Source organism: Megalobrama amblycephala, linkage group LG10 (assembly GCF_018812025.1).
Source record: "Megalobrama amblycephala isolate DHTTF-2021 linkage group LG10, ASM1881202v1, whole genome shotgun sequence".
NCBI lineage: Eukaryota > Metazoa > Chordata > Actinopteri > Cypriniformes > Xenocyprididae > Megalobrama > Megalobrama amblycephala.
This window is the reverse complement of record NC_063053.1, coordinates 31,605,675-31,623,281: the sequence shown is the minus strand read 5'-3', so window position 1 is coordinate 31,623,281 and position 17,607 is coordinate 31,605,675. Positions and strand designations below refer to the sequence as shown.

The 17,607-nt window shown below is 37.6% G+C and overlaps 2 gene segments (V, D, J or C); both read left to right on the top strand.

The window, feature by feature from the left end:
* Positions 1-8,279: 8,279 nt before the first annotated feature.
* LOC125277415 lies at positions 8,280-8,981 on the top strand. The segment is given in 2 exon segments: positions 8,280-8,466; positions 8,556-8,981. Coding segments are annotated over 2 exon segments (375 nt in total).
* A 4,769-nt stretch (positions 8,982-13,750) lies between these two features.
* Positions 13,751-14,381, top strand: LOC125277412. The segment is given in 2 exon segments: positions 13,751-13,799; positions 13,889-14,381. Coding segments are annotated over 2 exon segments (387 nt in total).
* The last annotated feature ends 3,226 nt before the right edge of the window (positions 14,382-17,607 follow it).

The window sequence follows — 17,607 nt, the reverse complement described above, 5'->3', positions numbered from 1 at the left end:
CCCGTCAGCAATGCCACAGATGACCTCTGACCTCTGCCAATATAGAGTTTGTCGTGATGCTTCTGTCTCTCATATGCAGCTCAATTATCATAACAGGGCCGGATTGGGACTCATTTTCATCCCTGGAGTTTCATGCCTTAGACCGGCCCACTTTAATTCACGACTGACTATATTAAAATAATGTAATTAGAACCTCAGTATATAAGTCTGCAATAGTGCACTGTTCTCTACAACCTTGTAAATAATTGTATTTTTCAAAAATATCTTCAAATACCCATGATAGTACAAATGATGCTAAATGCTAAAAATGCTAAAATTTGATATAGAGTTATTTTTATAGTTATAATAATGATTTTATAATGTGAACCACTGATTAATTCTCTAGCCATCTAGTGGCTGTAGTTAAAAATTCATGTTATTTTAATTTTAATTTAATTAAGTGTTTGCTTTCCAGTAGATGGCAGTAATCGTCCACTAAACCCAGGCACATTTTTCATGTCTATCTCCATGAATGAAATTTAGAAATGTAGATCTTTATTAAAGTGGATTTAACATAAAATTTTGCTATTTATATAAATGTATATACTTAAATTATTACAAATTGAGGCAAATAAATAACACAAAATACCATAAATCCTACAAAATTGCACAACTTTACAGTAAAATATTAAAGTAGGCTATTACGTTTGTTTAAAAAAAAAGTTACATGTTACAAAATCACATTTTACTGTCTGGTTATGTAAGCTAGTTGGACAGAAAAATGAATATTGTTGGCCAATGTGTAATAGCATAGCAAGCAATATAACATAAGTGATGGCCGGGCCATATTTTATTATTTGCCTACTATTATTACGATATGAGTAAGCTGCATACATGCCTTTATCTTTTGCATGTTTTCCCCTCTTCCTTTTTATTTATTTATGTTACTTAAATCGGCCTCCGGTGGCTTAGACCTTTTGCCTTACCATAATTTAGCGTTGATTTAGAACTTGTCCCGCTGTCCCTACAGACGTCACCTCATCCTTTCTTCTCGTATACTTTTGAGTGAGTTGTCTTCTCCGGGCGCACACTCCGAGTCCCTCCCGACCAGGTTAATTTACCCACCGAGTGACATGATATCACTGACGTTACGTGCAAATGAGCGGTAAAAACCCGATCGCGCATTCATTTGTTTGATTGTTTGTTTGTTTTTTCTTGCGCAGGTGCCCCGTGCCACCCTGGGCCATCCAGGCCTAAATCCATCACTGAATGGCTTTTAGGAAAAAGTTAGGCTACTCAGCTTAGTAGCTACATTTGGCCGCGTCCACAGTTTCTAGAGCATCCATATTTCAACCCAGTGCCATGACAACACTGGGAATTCTCCCGGTGCTCCCGATTAGCCAATCCGGACCTGTATCATAATTAACAGAGAACCTGGAGATTCAGACAAATGAAGGATCCACAGGTCTTTGAAAGAAAAAAAACTGTATGTATGAATTCTCCTCCCGCTTCACATCTGTCACAATCATTTTAATTTATGTTTTCCTTAACCAAACTTCAAAAACATAAGGACAGATCCTTTGAGCGCAGCTGATGACGATTGGTGATTTTCTTCTTATTGTGATTCAGAGTGTAGAGGACAGATCACGTCACTGTTTTTCACAGAATATTTCTGTTTTACAAATCCTCAAATCCTCACAGAAGGACTGAGATCAAAGTTTATAGTTCAGGGAGAGGAGGAGGGAGAGGTGTAATGTACTTATATAATGTACATTAATGTACAATTATATAATTTAATAATGTACTTCGCCTGCGAGAAATTCAAAGGAGAGCGATTGAGGATAATCATCATTTTCGAGGGATAAATTCCATCAGCCTCTCCACAATTGATCGCATCCTCCGAAAGAACCAGTTTCGGATGAAACAGGCGTACCGCGTCCCTTTCGAATGAAAGTCTGACAGAGTGAAAGACCAACGAGTGGAATATGTTCAGGTATGAGTTTTGATATTGTATGAAGTATTGTGTACAATCACAGTATAGCAGTTTATGCTGCCATTTGTGCCCTCTTGAACTGTGCTTCAGGGAAGTGATTTACTTTACTGTGTTTCGTGTTTTGCAGAGAATCTTTGAAATTGAAGGCCGGCCTGTTCCCCATGAAATCATCTTTGTGGATGAGGCTGGTTTCAATCTGACCAAAAGAAGAAGGGGGAGGAACATAATTGGCCATCGGGCTATAGTAAATGTCCCTGGTCAGTGCGGAGGGAATGTCACTATGTGCGCAGCCATAAGCCAACGAGGGATACTCTCCTGCCATGCCATTCTAGGACCCTATAATACTATGCTTCTCCTTGCTTTCCTTGATGGTCTAAGAGAGCATATGTTCCAGCTGGACCTCAGGGAACCAGCACAGCCAGAGCAGCCTCACTACGTTGTTGTTTGGGATAACGTCAGCTTCCATCGTGCTGCTCTTCTTCGTGACTGGTTTACTAATAACCCAAGGTTTGCAAACATCTTTCTGCCTGCATACTCTCCCTTTCTCAAACCCAACAGAGGAGCTTTTTTCGGCATGGCGTTGGAAAGTCTATGACCGAGAACCTTATGTCCGAGTTCACCTCCTCCAGGCCATGGAAGAAGCCTGCCATGACATAACAGTAGATGCATGCCAGGGATGGATCAGGCATGCACGAGGATTTTACCCTTGCTGCCTGGCTAGGGCCAATATAGCCTGTGATGTGGACGAGATTCTCTGGCCTGACCCAGACCAAACACGGGATGCTGAGGTGGAATATTTTTTTTTTTTTTTTAATAATAATGATTTGAATAATAATGAATAAAAATGTGTCAATGTATACATTGGTTGTGTCTTTTGTGTTCATTGTTCATCATGTGAAAAGGTGTTTTTTTTTTTGTTTTTTTTTTGTGGGGTGGGCACAAGCAACATAACTTACCAGTTTTTGAATTTATCTCACCAGTGTGTAAGACTATGTTGTAGTGTGTGTGTTGTCCGAGGGCAAAGTTTGGTTTTTCAGCAAGAGTGAATGGTTTTGAGTGTAGAGCTTCATTTTGACCTGAAAATAGGATGTTTGGGGAATTGAGTGAGACGTTATGGATTTGTGTTTACTATTTTGAGAATATGAGGCATAGTTTCTGGAAATGTGTTTAAGCAATCGAGAAAAACTGTAACATATGAACTCATGAAATGTTTTGTGAAATCTCAATGAAACCACATTAAACCATCTTAAACCTGTCACTGCTGAAGCGTTTGCATAGAGAGAGTGTTTTACATGAGCGACACACGCTTCAGTGCTCTGCATGTGTTTATAACTCTGTCAAACATCAAACATGATCAACAACTGTTTTTCACTAGAACTGAACCTACAACCAACAAAAATGACTTTCAGCACCATATTGATCTGGACGCTGGCAGTATTATGTCGAGGTTTGTGTCAGTAAAGATTACATACATTATTTACTTGTTATTTTTATGTGTTGTGAAGATATATGGTTGTAAAAGTGTTTGTGATTTCTAATCTTTCTCTCTTGTCAGAATCTGTTGGTCAGGTGACAGTGACTCAAACTCCCTCAGAGCTGCTCTCTCAAAACTGGACAATCAGTCACTGTGACCTGTAAAACTAGCAGTGATCCACAGTGCTGTTATGGAGATGGAAAACCTCTTCTCAGCTGGTACTTACAGAAACTTGGAGAAGCTCCTAAACTCCTGATTTATTACACAAACCGCCTCCAGTCAGGAACTCCATCTAGATTCAGTGGCAGTGGATCTAACAGTGATTTCACTTTGACCATCAGTGGAGTCCAGACTGAAGATGCTGGACATTATTACTGTCAGAGTAGACATTACATCAACAGTAAATATGTGTTCACACAGTGATAAAGAGTCGTACAAAAACCTCCGTCAGTCAGAGTCACAGTGACTGAACTGATACTGCAGCTGCTCACACACTTTCACACACTTTCACACACTACTGACACACAGAGGACAAACACAGGAACTACACATGTGCTCAAAACTGACTTATGACTGAAATCAGCTCTATTAGACTGTGATCTGTCCTGTGACAGACGGGTTTGACTCAATATGCTCAGAATCAGAGAAAAACAGAGTGTGTAAATTAATATGTAGATTCATATGTTGTTTTGTTTTTGTACATTAAACTACACTAAAGTCATGGTGTATCAGTAACATGCAGATGTTTTTCAAGCAGCTCCTTCATCTAAAGCTGTTTCTAAATGTATTACTCATAACTCATTTCTCATGAGCAGAAGTGAAAGTGTTCCAGTTGAGAGCGTTGAACCAATCAAAGAGTGAAACTGTGAGTTTGAGGTGAAAATCACATTTGCATTGGCAGGTTTAGTGATTGTGATCCTCTCAGAATAGAGCAGCTCCGTCTCCAGTGACCATGTTCAAACCCCAAGAGCTTCATTTGACATTTCCTGCTAAATGCAGCTGTTCTCAACTATTACAATCAATCAAAAGCAGATGAAACTTTAGTGCAGGACTTTGAATGAACGACACACTGATCAATGATGCAGTCGGACACAAATGTAACGCGTTCAGAAGCTTTATTGAATGAACAGCAATGGCAGCACATTGAAAGACTGCTTCAGTATTGAGCTGTAAATCACGTGACTGCTGCGAATCCTGCCGGACGCTCGGATACGGCTCGTCTGGAGCGGAGAAACATCAGCACTGGGAGCTCTTGAGGAACGAGGCCTCGTTGATCAGCTCCGTCATGTCTTACTCTGCAGACGAAGCGATCCGCGCCTTCCCAGCGTGCTTTGCTGAGGCTCAGGACGCTGCTGCGGCTGTAGCGTCCGTCCCGCTCGTTCTCTGCGCTGGTCTGAACCCCCTCGGTGACCTCTGACCCGTCCAGCGTCCAGCTCACCGTCGCCCCCTGTGGAGAGTAAGAGCTGAGCAGGCAGAGCAGTGCGGCTGAGTCTCCAGAGATCTGCAGAGAAGAGGGCGGCAGCAGAGACACGGAGGGCTTCACTGCGGGACCAGCTGCACAAACACACACAAACACACACAAACATGAACAACTGCAGAAATGATGATTTGACTTTAAATATAAGTTAAATTTTAAAATGATCCCCAGAATTATTTTAAAAACATTGTCTAAGTAAATCGATGATTATATTGTGATGTCGTTATAAGAAAACAAATTTAAATGATCATTTCAGTATTAATTTTGAATTTCAGTTTTATTTTGAAAATATTCTGCTATTTAAACATCAGTTTCAAATTTGATATTTTAAATAGCTAAAATGACAAATTTTCAAAATGCTCTTCAACTGTTTCTTTTTGTCTGATGAAGCCAACAAAATTATATTTTGTCCATATTATAAAACTTTTGTTTCATGCATTTAAAAAACCCTTAATTGCTAAATTTACCAAGAATTACAGACAAAATTATGTATATATCAAGAAATATTTAAATAGATTTTAAAGTACTGCAGTGAATACATGAAATTAACGAAATGTTAGCAATAAGATGTTAAATTATTCATGTAAATTCATGTAAATTCGTCATAACATTTTTAATAAATAATGAAATGAATGAAAAAATATACTCATTTGATTTTTTCAGAATTTACAGAACATTTTAATCTCAATCTATTTAAAAAAAAAAAATTGTCCACATGAAAATTGACTAATACATTGATTTATTCATGATTTAGAAAACAAATTTATATAATAATTTCAGTATTAATTATATATTTTTTAAAATATTCTTCATATTTTGATACTCACAATCAATCATCATTTTCAGCAGTTTAAATTATACATTTTTTAAGACACAATCATAATCATCATTAAACGTAATAATTTAAATGATTTATTTTTAAAATGCTCATGAACTAAATTTCTCTTTGTCTGATGATGACGCTTACACAAGTATATTTATTTTGTCTATATTATTAAACTTGGGTGTCATGACTTTAAAAACCCTTAATTGTTAAATTTACCATTAATTATAGACAATAATTATTAATGACAATTGCAATAAAAAAAATTAATAAAATAAATAAAAAAAAATTCTAATAAATGAATAATCTTGTTAACAAATGTTTGCTCAAATAATTGAAAAATAAAATAAAACTATTTAATTAAAATATCATACATTTTTTAGATAATTTAAGAAAGACTTACTTCTGATCACCAGTTCAGTTCCTCACCGAAAGTGCACCACAGTGCTTCATTCTAGTGAAAGCGTCGTACAAAAACCTCCGTCACACTCAAATGAACACAAACTCCAGCAGAGAAAGAGACGAACGACACTCACACACACTGATATGAGACTCAACAGCAGCTCTTCTCAACATTAAATAATGATTATTGGACTGAAGTGACTTTCACAGAAACAGCCTCATCATCTCTAAATGTCTCTTGATGCATGAAAACTATTAAATCTGAATAAATAATATAATCAGAAAGACTCTGTACTGATCATCACACATCTGAACTGTGAGTTTATAAATGATCATGTGTTTCTCAAAGCATTTTAATAAGTTTTGATGACCTTTGACCTCTGGAATGACCTTTGACCTCTCATGGAGTTCACAGTGAAATACTTGTTTCTTTTAGAGATTCAACTCTGTCATTTGATTCATCAGAAACCTGTAGTCTGAACCAGAGACTGAATGAAAAAGAAATGATTTATAAACTTGTTCAGAAGTGAAAACACTCGTCTGTTGGATCATGAGAATAAAACACATTTAAAGCCTCAAAACTGATCAGTTTCATCTGCATGTGCTCATTTTCACGTGTGTTTTACTCCAGCAGGGTTTTGCTCAGAGAGTCACTTTGCATCGGCTCATGCTTCAGCGCTCCGAGTGTTTATAGCGTTCAGACTCAAACACTTTATAACACACTGCTGTTTACCACGGTACAAACCCAACAAACACCATGAATCTCTTCAGCAGCTTCATCTGAATTCTGGCAGCTTTTATTCCAGGTAACAGACGTGAAAGCTCGTCATTTTTGAGTCTTTAATGTTCATTTCATCTGATTAAACACATTAATGTTGTTGTCGACAGCATCCAGAGGAATCACTGTGACTCAGCCTGAAGCTGTGACTGTTTCTGAAGGACAAAACGCCAAAATAGAGTGTAAAACTGATCCTGGGATAGATGGCTGGGGTTTAGCTTGGTATCAGCAGAAACATGGAGAAGCTCCTAAACTCATTATTTATGCTGTAAATGATCTCTATGATGAGAGTTTAAGCCGATTCAGTGGGAATGGAAGATCTGGAGGGACTGATTTCTCTCTGACCATCAGTGGAGTCCAGACTGAAGATGCTGGACATTATTACTGTCAGAGTGTACATGAAATCAACAGTAAAGATGTGTTCACACAGTGATAAAGAGTCGTACAAAAACCTCCGTCAGTCAGAGTCACAGTGACTGAACTGATACTGCAGCTGCTCACACACTTTCACACACTTTCACACACACTCAACAGTGAAGAAACGACTCAATATGATCTTATTGAACATCACTTTTGTTGAGATTCATCAGTTTTTAACCTTTTTGATTGTGATTTTTTTTAGAAGACATGTTTTTCTCCTGCTAACATTCTTTATGTAGAAATTCAGTCACTTTTGATCTTCACTTCAGTGGATATTTTTCCATTCTTCACCACATTTTTTGATTTTCTGCATTTATAATTTATCCTCATTCTTCTTTCTAAACTGAATCATCATCAGCATCATAAACATGTTCTGCTTGATCAGTTTAATAATCTATTGATTTATTACCTTCATCCCTCATAATGCAGAAATTAACAGCATCATATAAACACATTCCTCAGTTTCACAGCAGATGATAATGAAAATAATTGATATAAATATCTATGTATGGAAGAAATAACAATGATATAAAAATTAATTTTAAATTTAAAGACCAGATTACCCAACAGCTGTTGTCCACCATCAAAAACATATGCATGTCACCATATATTTTTACATTTATTTTATAAAGAAGTGAAGATGTTTCTATCATGTGACTCACAATCAAACTCAGTTGATTCAGTGATTGACAGAGACTCGTTTGTGATGATCCTCATGTCTGTTCAGAAACTGCAGGAACACAGGAGTAAATTTGGGGATTAACAGTGATGTTTCATTCCAACTACAGTAAAAATGTTCTAAAATATATATTAATATAACAAAGTTGGTCTTGTAAATGTATTCAGAATTGAATGATGCCATTTTTAACAGTTTGGCTATTAGAAGATTGAATGATATGAAAAAGACTGATTTTTCTTTTTGTATTTTGTGTCTGTTAATGAGTGACTGTCTTCAGGTAAATGATCTGGAGTGTGTTTGCATATTGATCAGATGCTTCAGTGCTCTGAGAGTGTTTATAGTGCTGTGAGTTTAACACTTCATCACTGACACACACAACAATCTTCATCAACATGACCTTCATCATCATCTTCATCTGGACTCTCACAGCGTTTGCTCAAGGTTTGTGGAGCACAAGTTTGATATCAATTCATTTCTTCAAGTATATTGTCAAAGTTTTGAGTTGATTTTCTTCTTGTTGTGTGTTTCAGAGTGTAGAGGACAGATCACCGTCACTCAGAGTCCCTCAATGACAGCAGCTCAACCAGGACAAACTGTGAACATCAACTGTAGAACCAGCAGTAATGTGTTCGGTGGTAATTGTTTAGCCTGGTACTTACAGAAACCTGGAGAAGCTCCTAAACTCCTGATTTATTATGCAAACACCCTCCAGTCAGGAACTCCATCTAGATTCAGTGGCAGTGGATCTAACAGTGATTTCATTCTGACCATCAGTGGAGTCCAGACTGAAGATGCTGGACATTATTACTGTCAGAGTTTATACTATCCTGGGAGCATTCGGTGGTTCACACAGTGATAAAGAGTCATACAAAAACCTCCGTCAGTCAGAGTCACAGTGACTGAACTGATACTGCAGCTGCTCAAAGGAGGATCTGAAACAACATCATCACACAAACATCTGAAATAAAATCATCTAAATTAATCTTTTTTATAAATTATTGAGGTCAGAAATCAAAGCATTAGCTGAGAGAAACAGACAAAGTCCATCAGTGTCACTGATAAATTTCCTCATATTCATACCCTCTTTAGACTAAAAATGTTGTGGAAAATGTATATCTGTGTCGTGGATGAACCTTGCGGTTAAGGTGACGAAGACAACAGAATTTCCATTTGACGCCCAAAAAATTTATTTCACAAAAAAAATAAATCCCAAGATGCAAAAAGAAAAAAAAATAAACAGTGTTACCCAAAAATAAATAATAAATTATACAAACAAAGGACACCAAACAGTATAAAAAGTGGCGGTACTCCGACCACGCTCACGCCAATTTACCACACCCCTCACTGAACCTTTCCGGTGGCCATCTTAACATCCTGGCCCCACCTATGGAAGATACCATAATACAGACAACATACATCCACCACAAATAACTATATATTTACACAACTTCAGATATTTTGCCCCCAACATATCTCTTCCCAAAATCCCCGGTCAGTGTAAATGTAAAAAGTGTGCATGTACATGTGAAATGAGGGAACGTGCCCCATAGTCCGCACATGGTCACGGAGTATCTTCGTGACATCTCCTCCCCCTTCCTTTGGACACCGCTTGTGGTGTCCTGGAGAGGAAGTCAGCTGTACAGTTCTGTGGGCCCTTGCGATAGCATACTTCAAAGTCAAATTGTTGCATTGCTAGAAACCATCGTGTAATGCGAGAGTTGGTATCTTTCATTCGGTCCAACCAAGTTAAGGCTCGAATGGTCTGTCTCTAGAGTGAATTTCCTACCCAACAGGTAGTACTTAAAAGAATCCAGTGCCCACTTTACAGCCAGACACTCTTTTTCAACAACAGAGTACCTCGTTTCCCTTGGCAGGAGCTTCCTGCTGATGTAGGCAACAGGGCATAACTGCCCACGCTGTGACTGTAAAAGCACTGCACCCAGTCCATACTCCGAAGCATCAGTTTGTACTGTAAATAGTTGGTCAAATTTCGGACTCTGCAAAACAGGTTCAGCACACAAAGAATTTTTCAAGTCCATAAAAGCACTATCAATGTCCTTAGTCCATACAATTTTATTGGATTTGTTTTTTTTTGTAAGGTCAGTGAGAGCCTTTGCCCTTGAAGAAAAGTGTGGGATGAAACGTCTATACCACCCCACTAATCCCAGGAAGGATCGTACCTGTTTCTTTTGTGGTTGGCCGTTCTGCATGTTTAACAGCCTCGATCTTCCCAACTTGCGGTCGTATGACCCCATGACCAAGGACATGTCCCAGGTATGTAGTCTCAGCTTTAGCAATGTTACATTTATCTGGTCGTATCGTCAGTCCTGCTGCTTTGATTCTAGACAGTATCTCTTTCACATGCCGCACATGCTCTTTCCCAGGTCTCGCTGAAGATAATTATATCATCCAGATACGCGGCCGCAAAGTCCTGCGTGCCCCTCAGAATCTGATCCATCAACCTTTGGAATGTTGACGGTGCCCCGTGAAGCCCAAACGGTAAGACCCGGAAATGGTAGTGGCCTACTGGAGTTTTAAAAGCAGTCAGTTCTCTGCTTTCTGGACTTAAAGGAACCTGCCAGTAGCCTTTGCACAAATCCAAAGTGGTGAGAAACTGTGCACTACTCAGTCTTTCTATAAGCTCATCCACTCTGGGCATTGGATAAGGATCAAATTTGCTCACTGCATTCAATTTCCTAAAGTCCAAGCAAAACCTTATTGTTCCATCCTTTTTAGGAACTAATACGATGGGGTTGTTCCATTCACTACTGGAGGGTTCTATAACTCCAAGTTTTTGCATTGCCTCAATCTCCTCTTTCAACAAAGGCAACAGTTTTTGTGGTACCCTGTATGGGTGTTGGTGGATCGGCTTATTATCCTTCAAGTAGATACTGTGATGAACAAGGTCTGTCTTACCAGGTGAGTTAAGAAACAGTTGGTGAGGGATGCTCTCCAGCAGTTGTTCCCTCTGCTCCTCTGTGAGATGCTGCAAATCCAGACAGCCCTCATCCTGATGAACAGGCAAGTACTGCTCCNCTATTGAATACGGATGCCCGAATGTGCGAATATAAAACCAACTTTACCCAAGTAGCGGTGTTGGAGACTGGCCGAGAGCACGAGAGAGAGCTGCTGGAGCCGTGAGTTTCATCAAGAACACTTGTTTTTTTGCATCGTTCGACTGAACATTTTGAGAGTTCTGCTGTTTTTTCGAGTCATCGTGAACTGTCTTTTGTAACGAGAGACATTGATTTCCTCCTGCGAGTTGTTTGAGTGCACTTGTTAGTGCGCGAGAAGGTGTTTTGAACTGCTCTAATTTTCTATCAAGTGATTTCTTTTCGGAGTATTTTTGCCTTTTTCTAGAGACTGAATTTATAAGTCACCCATGAACTGCCTTACAGAGCGAAAGATATTGATTTCCTCCTGCGAGTTGCTTAAGTGCACTTGTTAGTGCGCGAGTGTTTCTGAGTGTTTCTGAACTACAGTTTTCCTACGGAGTGATTTATTTTTTATTTTTATTTTTTTTGAGTGTTTTTGCACTTTTGGAGAGACTGAGATCGTCACAAACAAGTTTTACTTCTGAAACCCACGAGAAACACTATAAGCCAGACGCTGTTTAGTGAGTCGCGTGCGCCCGTGGTCGAGCGCCATTTTGTTCTAGAGGGTTCGAGTTTTTTTGGGCCGTGCTGAAACTTTTTTTGTTGTTGTTTTTTTATTACCCTGCCATCCTTACGACATCTCCCTGTTCTCATCTCAAGTGGTCTCATCTCAAGTCATCGTCGCTACAGACTGGTACAAGAGTTCGTTACACACACACACACTTTGCTGATACTGATTGAACCGAACTGAGTTATTTGAAATGCACTGAGAGTGTCAATTTGAACCGTGTCCATGCGAACTGAATCAAAAGGAAATTGAATCATTAACTGATTCATAAGAGTCATTGGAGTGAAGTCCATAGTGTTTCACTTAACTCATTTCACATAGAAAACGAGTTATTTGAAAAGAGTTATTAAGTTAAAACTTGAAGAGTCTGTGACCTGTCCAGTGTTCGATAAGCAGTTTGGAAACTGGTGTTGAAAATAATTTTGTGAAATTTATATTTGAAGTATTTTACAGTTTGAGATTGTTTGCCTTTTGCAAGGTGTACCAATATTCAAAAGAAATTCCAAGAAACCTTTTTTTTTATTTTTTATTTTTTATTTTCATTTTATTTCATTCTATTGAGACAAGATACAAAGACAAAAATACAGTTTCCTAAGGAAAGAAGGAATAAATTAATTATTGTTAAAAACAATACATTTGAAGGTTATTTTATTTTTTACTTACCTTGGGGTAGGGGCGTCTCACTTAGACTATTAGGTTTAGGAGGGTGGGAACGTGAATTTGAGTTGTCACTTTATATCACAAATCTATACTTCAGGAAACCACCGCGTTGACATTTACTGACCTGAAGCCACACTACCTATTCCTGTAACATATAATATAATAGTCTAAGGTAAAACATATTCACATATTGTGTATAATTGAGACTCAAAGCACCAGAGTGGGGACCAAGATCCTTCCACTCTCAAGTCACCCAGGGTAGCGTTTTTCATTTCCCCTACGGAGCGAGACTTAGCGTTTCGTTACACATGCTTTATAATGGGAGTAGATGGTGGGTCAAATTCTAAAGACAGAAAAAATGCAGCCATCCATTACAAAAGAAGTCCACACGACTCCGGGGGTTAATAAAGGCCTTCTGAAACAAAGCGATGCATTTGTGTAAGAAAAATATCCATATTTAAAACTTTATAAACTGTAATCTCTAGCTTCCGCTAACTGTCATACGCACATTCATGAGAGAGTGGCGTCCCAGCTTATGATGAAGGACAGAGGGAGTCACTGGACAACAAATCCTTTCAGATCTCTTTATGAAAGTCTGTGTAAATGGTTCAATAGATTGACTTGTAGTATAATTAATGCATATAGGCCTAAATTCACTATAGTTTCATAAAGTTTAATAAAGCCCAATATAATTAGATTGCAAAAAAAAAAAATGTAATCTCCAAAATACTTACAGATCATTCATTTTTATATTAATATTAATTTTATACTATACTATTGAAAACATATTTGTTGTTGTCAGACGTGACTGAATGTATTGCTGTTCAATTGAAGGAAAGAGACAATATTATCTATCTATTTTAATATAGTACATAGAATAATACTTCCATAAAGAGATACTTAAAGACTCATATTGTATTTGAAAAGAGACATGGCCACTGCTGTACCGTCTACTACACGATTCAAAGTGTTTCTGGATTGAAGTTTCTGAGCTGTAAAAGATCCCAATAACAATTCAAGCTACAAGTTAATCCTATTATGCTAGAGGATGTTCATGTGCATTAAAGCTGTCTAAAGACCAAGAGTTTGTCTTACATTGGCCATATAACCTGTTACGGCCAGGACTACAGTACCTGTTTGTCACTTTGGGTGGCGCAATTGCATACAGTGTTATAATATATAAATATATATAAGTCATGGAATAAACTTCCTGTTCATCAGTGTGTGCTGTGGCTATCTAGTGGCACAGTGATGTAGTGCAAGATAACATGAATTTAGAGCCTCATTTAAATACAGAATGAGTTCATTTGCATATTGATCAGATGCTTCAGTGCTCTGAGAGTGTTTATAGTGCTGTGAGTTTAACACTCCATCACTGACACACACAACAATCTTCATCAACATGACCTTCATCATCATCTTCATCTGGACTCTCACAGCGTTTGCTCAAGGTTTGTGGAGCACAAGTTTGATATCGATTCATTTCTTCAAGTATATTGTCAAAGTGTTGAGTTGATTTTCTTCTTGTTGTGTGTTTCAGAGTGTAGAGGACAGATCACCGTCACTCAGAGTCCCTCAATGACAGCAGCTCAACCAGGACAAACTGTGAACATCAACTGTAAAACCAGCACAGATGTGTATTATCAAAGTTCTTATGGACATTATTTAGCTTGGTACTTACAGAAACCTGGAGAAGCTCCTAAACTCCTGATTTATTTGACCAAAAGCCTCCAGTCAGGAACTCCATCTAGATTCAGTGGCAGTGGATCTAACAGTGATTTCACTCTGACCATCAGTGGAGTCCAGACTGAAGATGCTGGACATTATTACTGTCAGAGTTATCACTGGATCAACAGTAAAGATGTGTTCACACAGTGATAAAGAGTCGTACAAAAACCTCCGTCAGTCAGAGTCACAGTGACTGAACTGATACTGCAGCTGCTCAAAGGAGGATCTGAAACAACATCGTCACACAAACATCTGAAATAAAATCATCAAAATTAATCTTTTTATAAATTATTGAGGTCAGAAATCATAGCATTAGCTGAGAGAAACAACTAGACAAAGTCCATCAGTGTCACTGTCAATGTTAAATTTCCTCATATTCATACCCTCTTTAGACTAAAAATGTTGTGGAAAATGTATATCTGCCTTGAGATTTTGTGCTCTTATAGATCAGTGACATGATTGAGATCTACATGTGAGTCGTCCACCATATTGGATCAGTCAGATCTGGTCCGTGAACACTGGAGAGCAAGTGAACTCCTGACTGCATCTGCAACCTCTGTAATAAAGTTTCATGAGAACTAGTTAAATAGTAAAATCACTGTGGGGCATCGATTATAAAACACAAAGTTCCATTAGTTGCTTTTATTTGAGATATGGATCAACATGTGGATCAAGGTGTGGTTATTATACAAAAGAACAACAATACTGACATAAATCACAAGTATAAAAACATCAAACACTCATAAATAGTTGCAGAAACCTCAAGCAGCATATCTATATATGCAATAGACATTAGCTGCTATTTTCACAGCATTTAGTTGATCATTAATGTTAATGTTATTAAAAACGAAAGAAAACTTCATTACCGAGTTCTCTGAATTTTTAGGGGGAATCACTCCTAAATTTGACAGAATTTTAATTGTTGGTGATTTTAACATTCATGTCTGTTGTGACACAGCATTAGTGAAAGAGTTTCTTAGTCTCATTGATGCTTGTGATTTCTGTCAGTGGGTGAAAGAACCTACACATGCACATGGTCATATTTTAGACTTGGTGCTAACACATGGCCTTTCTATTTCGGATGTTAATATTGGTGGCTTAAGTTTTTCAGATCATAAGCCTATTATGTTTACCATTGATATCTCTTGTCATACTACTGAAATTATTAGACCTGCAAAATGGTCACGTGTTGGCCTGTTTGGTCCAACATCTGTGGACAATTTTTCAGTAGCATTCAATGAGGCTTGTCATTTGCTGTCTGTGGATTTCCTTGCTAATGTGTTAAATGTGGATGAGCTTCTTAACATGTTTAATTCTGTATGCACCAGTGTTTTAGATATTGTTGCCCCTATGAAATTAAAAAAACATAAAAGCAAAGTTGAACCATGGCTAAACAGCAATACTCGTAGTTTAAGACAAGCCTGCAGAAGAGCAGAACGCAGGTGGAAAAAGGATAAACTACAAATATCTTATGAAATCCTACGGGAGTCTTTAATTTCATATCAAAAAGCTGTGAAAGTTGCCAAATCTGACTACTTCTCCGAGTTAATTTCTAAAAGCACTAACAGCCCCAGGACTCTATTTAATATATTGAATTCTGTTTTTAATCCAACAAGCAATATCTATTTAGTTGAATCCTCAACTTTATGTGAAGACTTTCTAAGATTTTTTGTGGATAAAATAGATGTAATTAGACAGTCCATTATTCCGTCTACTGATGACCCTGTAGATTTTTTGAGTCCCACTAGTTTTTTAAATTCATTTGAGCCTATTACTATGTTGGGTTTAATGGACTCAGTTGTTAAGCTGAAGCCTACTACTTCTGCCCTTGATATTGTTCCTACCCAATTCTTAAAATTGGTATTTGATAGTGTTGGGGACTGGATTTTAGCAATTATAAATAAGAGCCTTCTTTCTGGATCTGTTCCAGCTCTGTGTAAACATGCTATGGTAAAACCTCTGTTGAAAAAGCCAAATCTGGATACAACTGTTTTATCGCACTTTAGGCCAATTTCAAATTTACCTTTTCTTGCAAAGGTCTTAGAGAGAGCTGTATTTATGCAGCTACAGAGTTTTCTGGCAAAAAATAGTATGTTTGAAAAATTCCAGTCTGGATTTATGAAAAAACATAGTACTGAGTCTGCACTTCTTAGAGTATTAAATGATATTTTATTATTTGTTGACTCTGGGAACTCAGTAATTTTGGTACTCTTAGATTTGAGTGCAGCTTTTGATACAGTTGATCATGATATTCTTTTATCACGTCTTGAAAAGTGTGTGGGCATCCAGGGAACTGCCTTAGCTGGTTCAGATCTTATCTTAGTAATAGAACCTTCTCAGTAGGTATTGGTCGTGCTGTTTCATCTGTAGCACCTCTAACTTGTGGTGTTCCCCAAGGATCTATCCTGACTCCTATTTTGTTTTCACTCTACATGCTTCCATTAGGTTCAATTTTTAGGAAGCATGGAGTGTCTTTTCATTTTTATGCAGATGACACCCAAATTTATTTACCTTTGAAACGTAATGACAAGCAAGGCCTAGAAACCTTGCTTGCATGCTTAGCCGATGTGCGATCTTGGATGTCTCTGAATTTTTTGCATTTAAATGAGGGTAAGACTGAAGTGATTGTCTTTGGGCCCTCAGTGGGAAAAGGAAAACCAAATTTTAATTGTGGTCTTTTAAATTCCTGTATCAAACCAACCGTGAAAAATTTGGGAGTTCTTTTTGATTCTTCCCTTAAGTTTGACCAACATATAAATTCAGTAGTTAAGTCATGTTTTTTTCATCTTAAACTTCTGTCTAAAGTTAAATCTTTTCTGTCTTATAAGGATCTTGAAAGAACCACACATGCATTTGTTTTATCTCGATTGGACTATTGTAATTCGTTGTATGTTGGATTACCCCAATCCTCCATCTCACGACTTCAGATGGTCCAAAATGCCACAGCCAGGTTTTTAACTGGGGTTCGTAAACGAGAACACATTTCTCCAATTTTAATGTCTCTTAATTGGTTGCCAGTGCGTTATAGAGCTGAATTTAAGATTTTGCTGTTTGTTTTTGAGTCTTTAAAAGGTCTGGCACCTTCTTATTTGTCAGACCTCTTAAACGTGAATTCATCAGTTAGATGCTTGCGATCCTCAGACAGTATTACTCTGTCGTATCCAAGATCAAGATTGAAGATGAGAGGTGACCGTGCATTTGCAGTGGCTGGCCCGAAGTTATGGAACAGTCTTCCCTTATCTGTAAGATCTGCTTCGTCTTTATATGATTTTAAATCAAAGTTACAGTCTCATCTTCTTAGTCTTGCATTTCATTCATTCTAACTCTTGTTTTATTTTTAAAATTTTAGCGATGTCTTTTACTACTCCTGTCTTTTATTTCTTTTTTTCTCTGTACAGCACAGTGGTCAACTTTTGTTGTGTTTATTTGTGCTTTATAAATAAATAAATGAAATGAAATTAATGTGATTTTACATATTGAGTTATACAAAAACACAAACCAGCACATCCTCACCTCTGAAAGGTTTTCCTC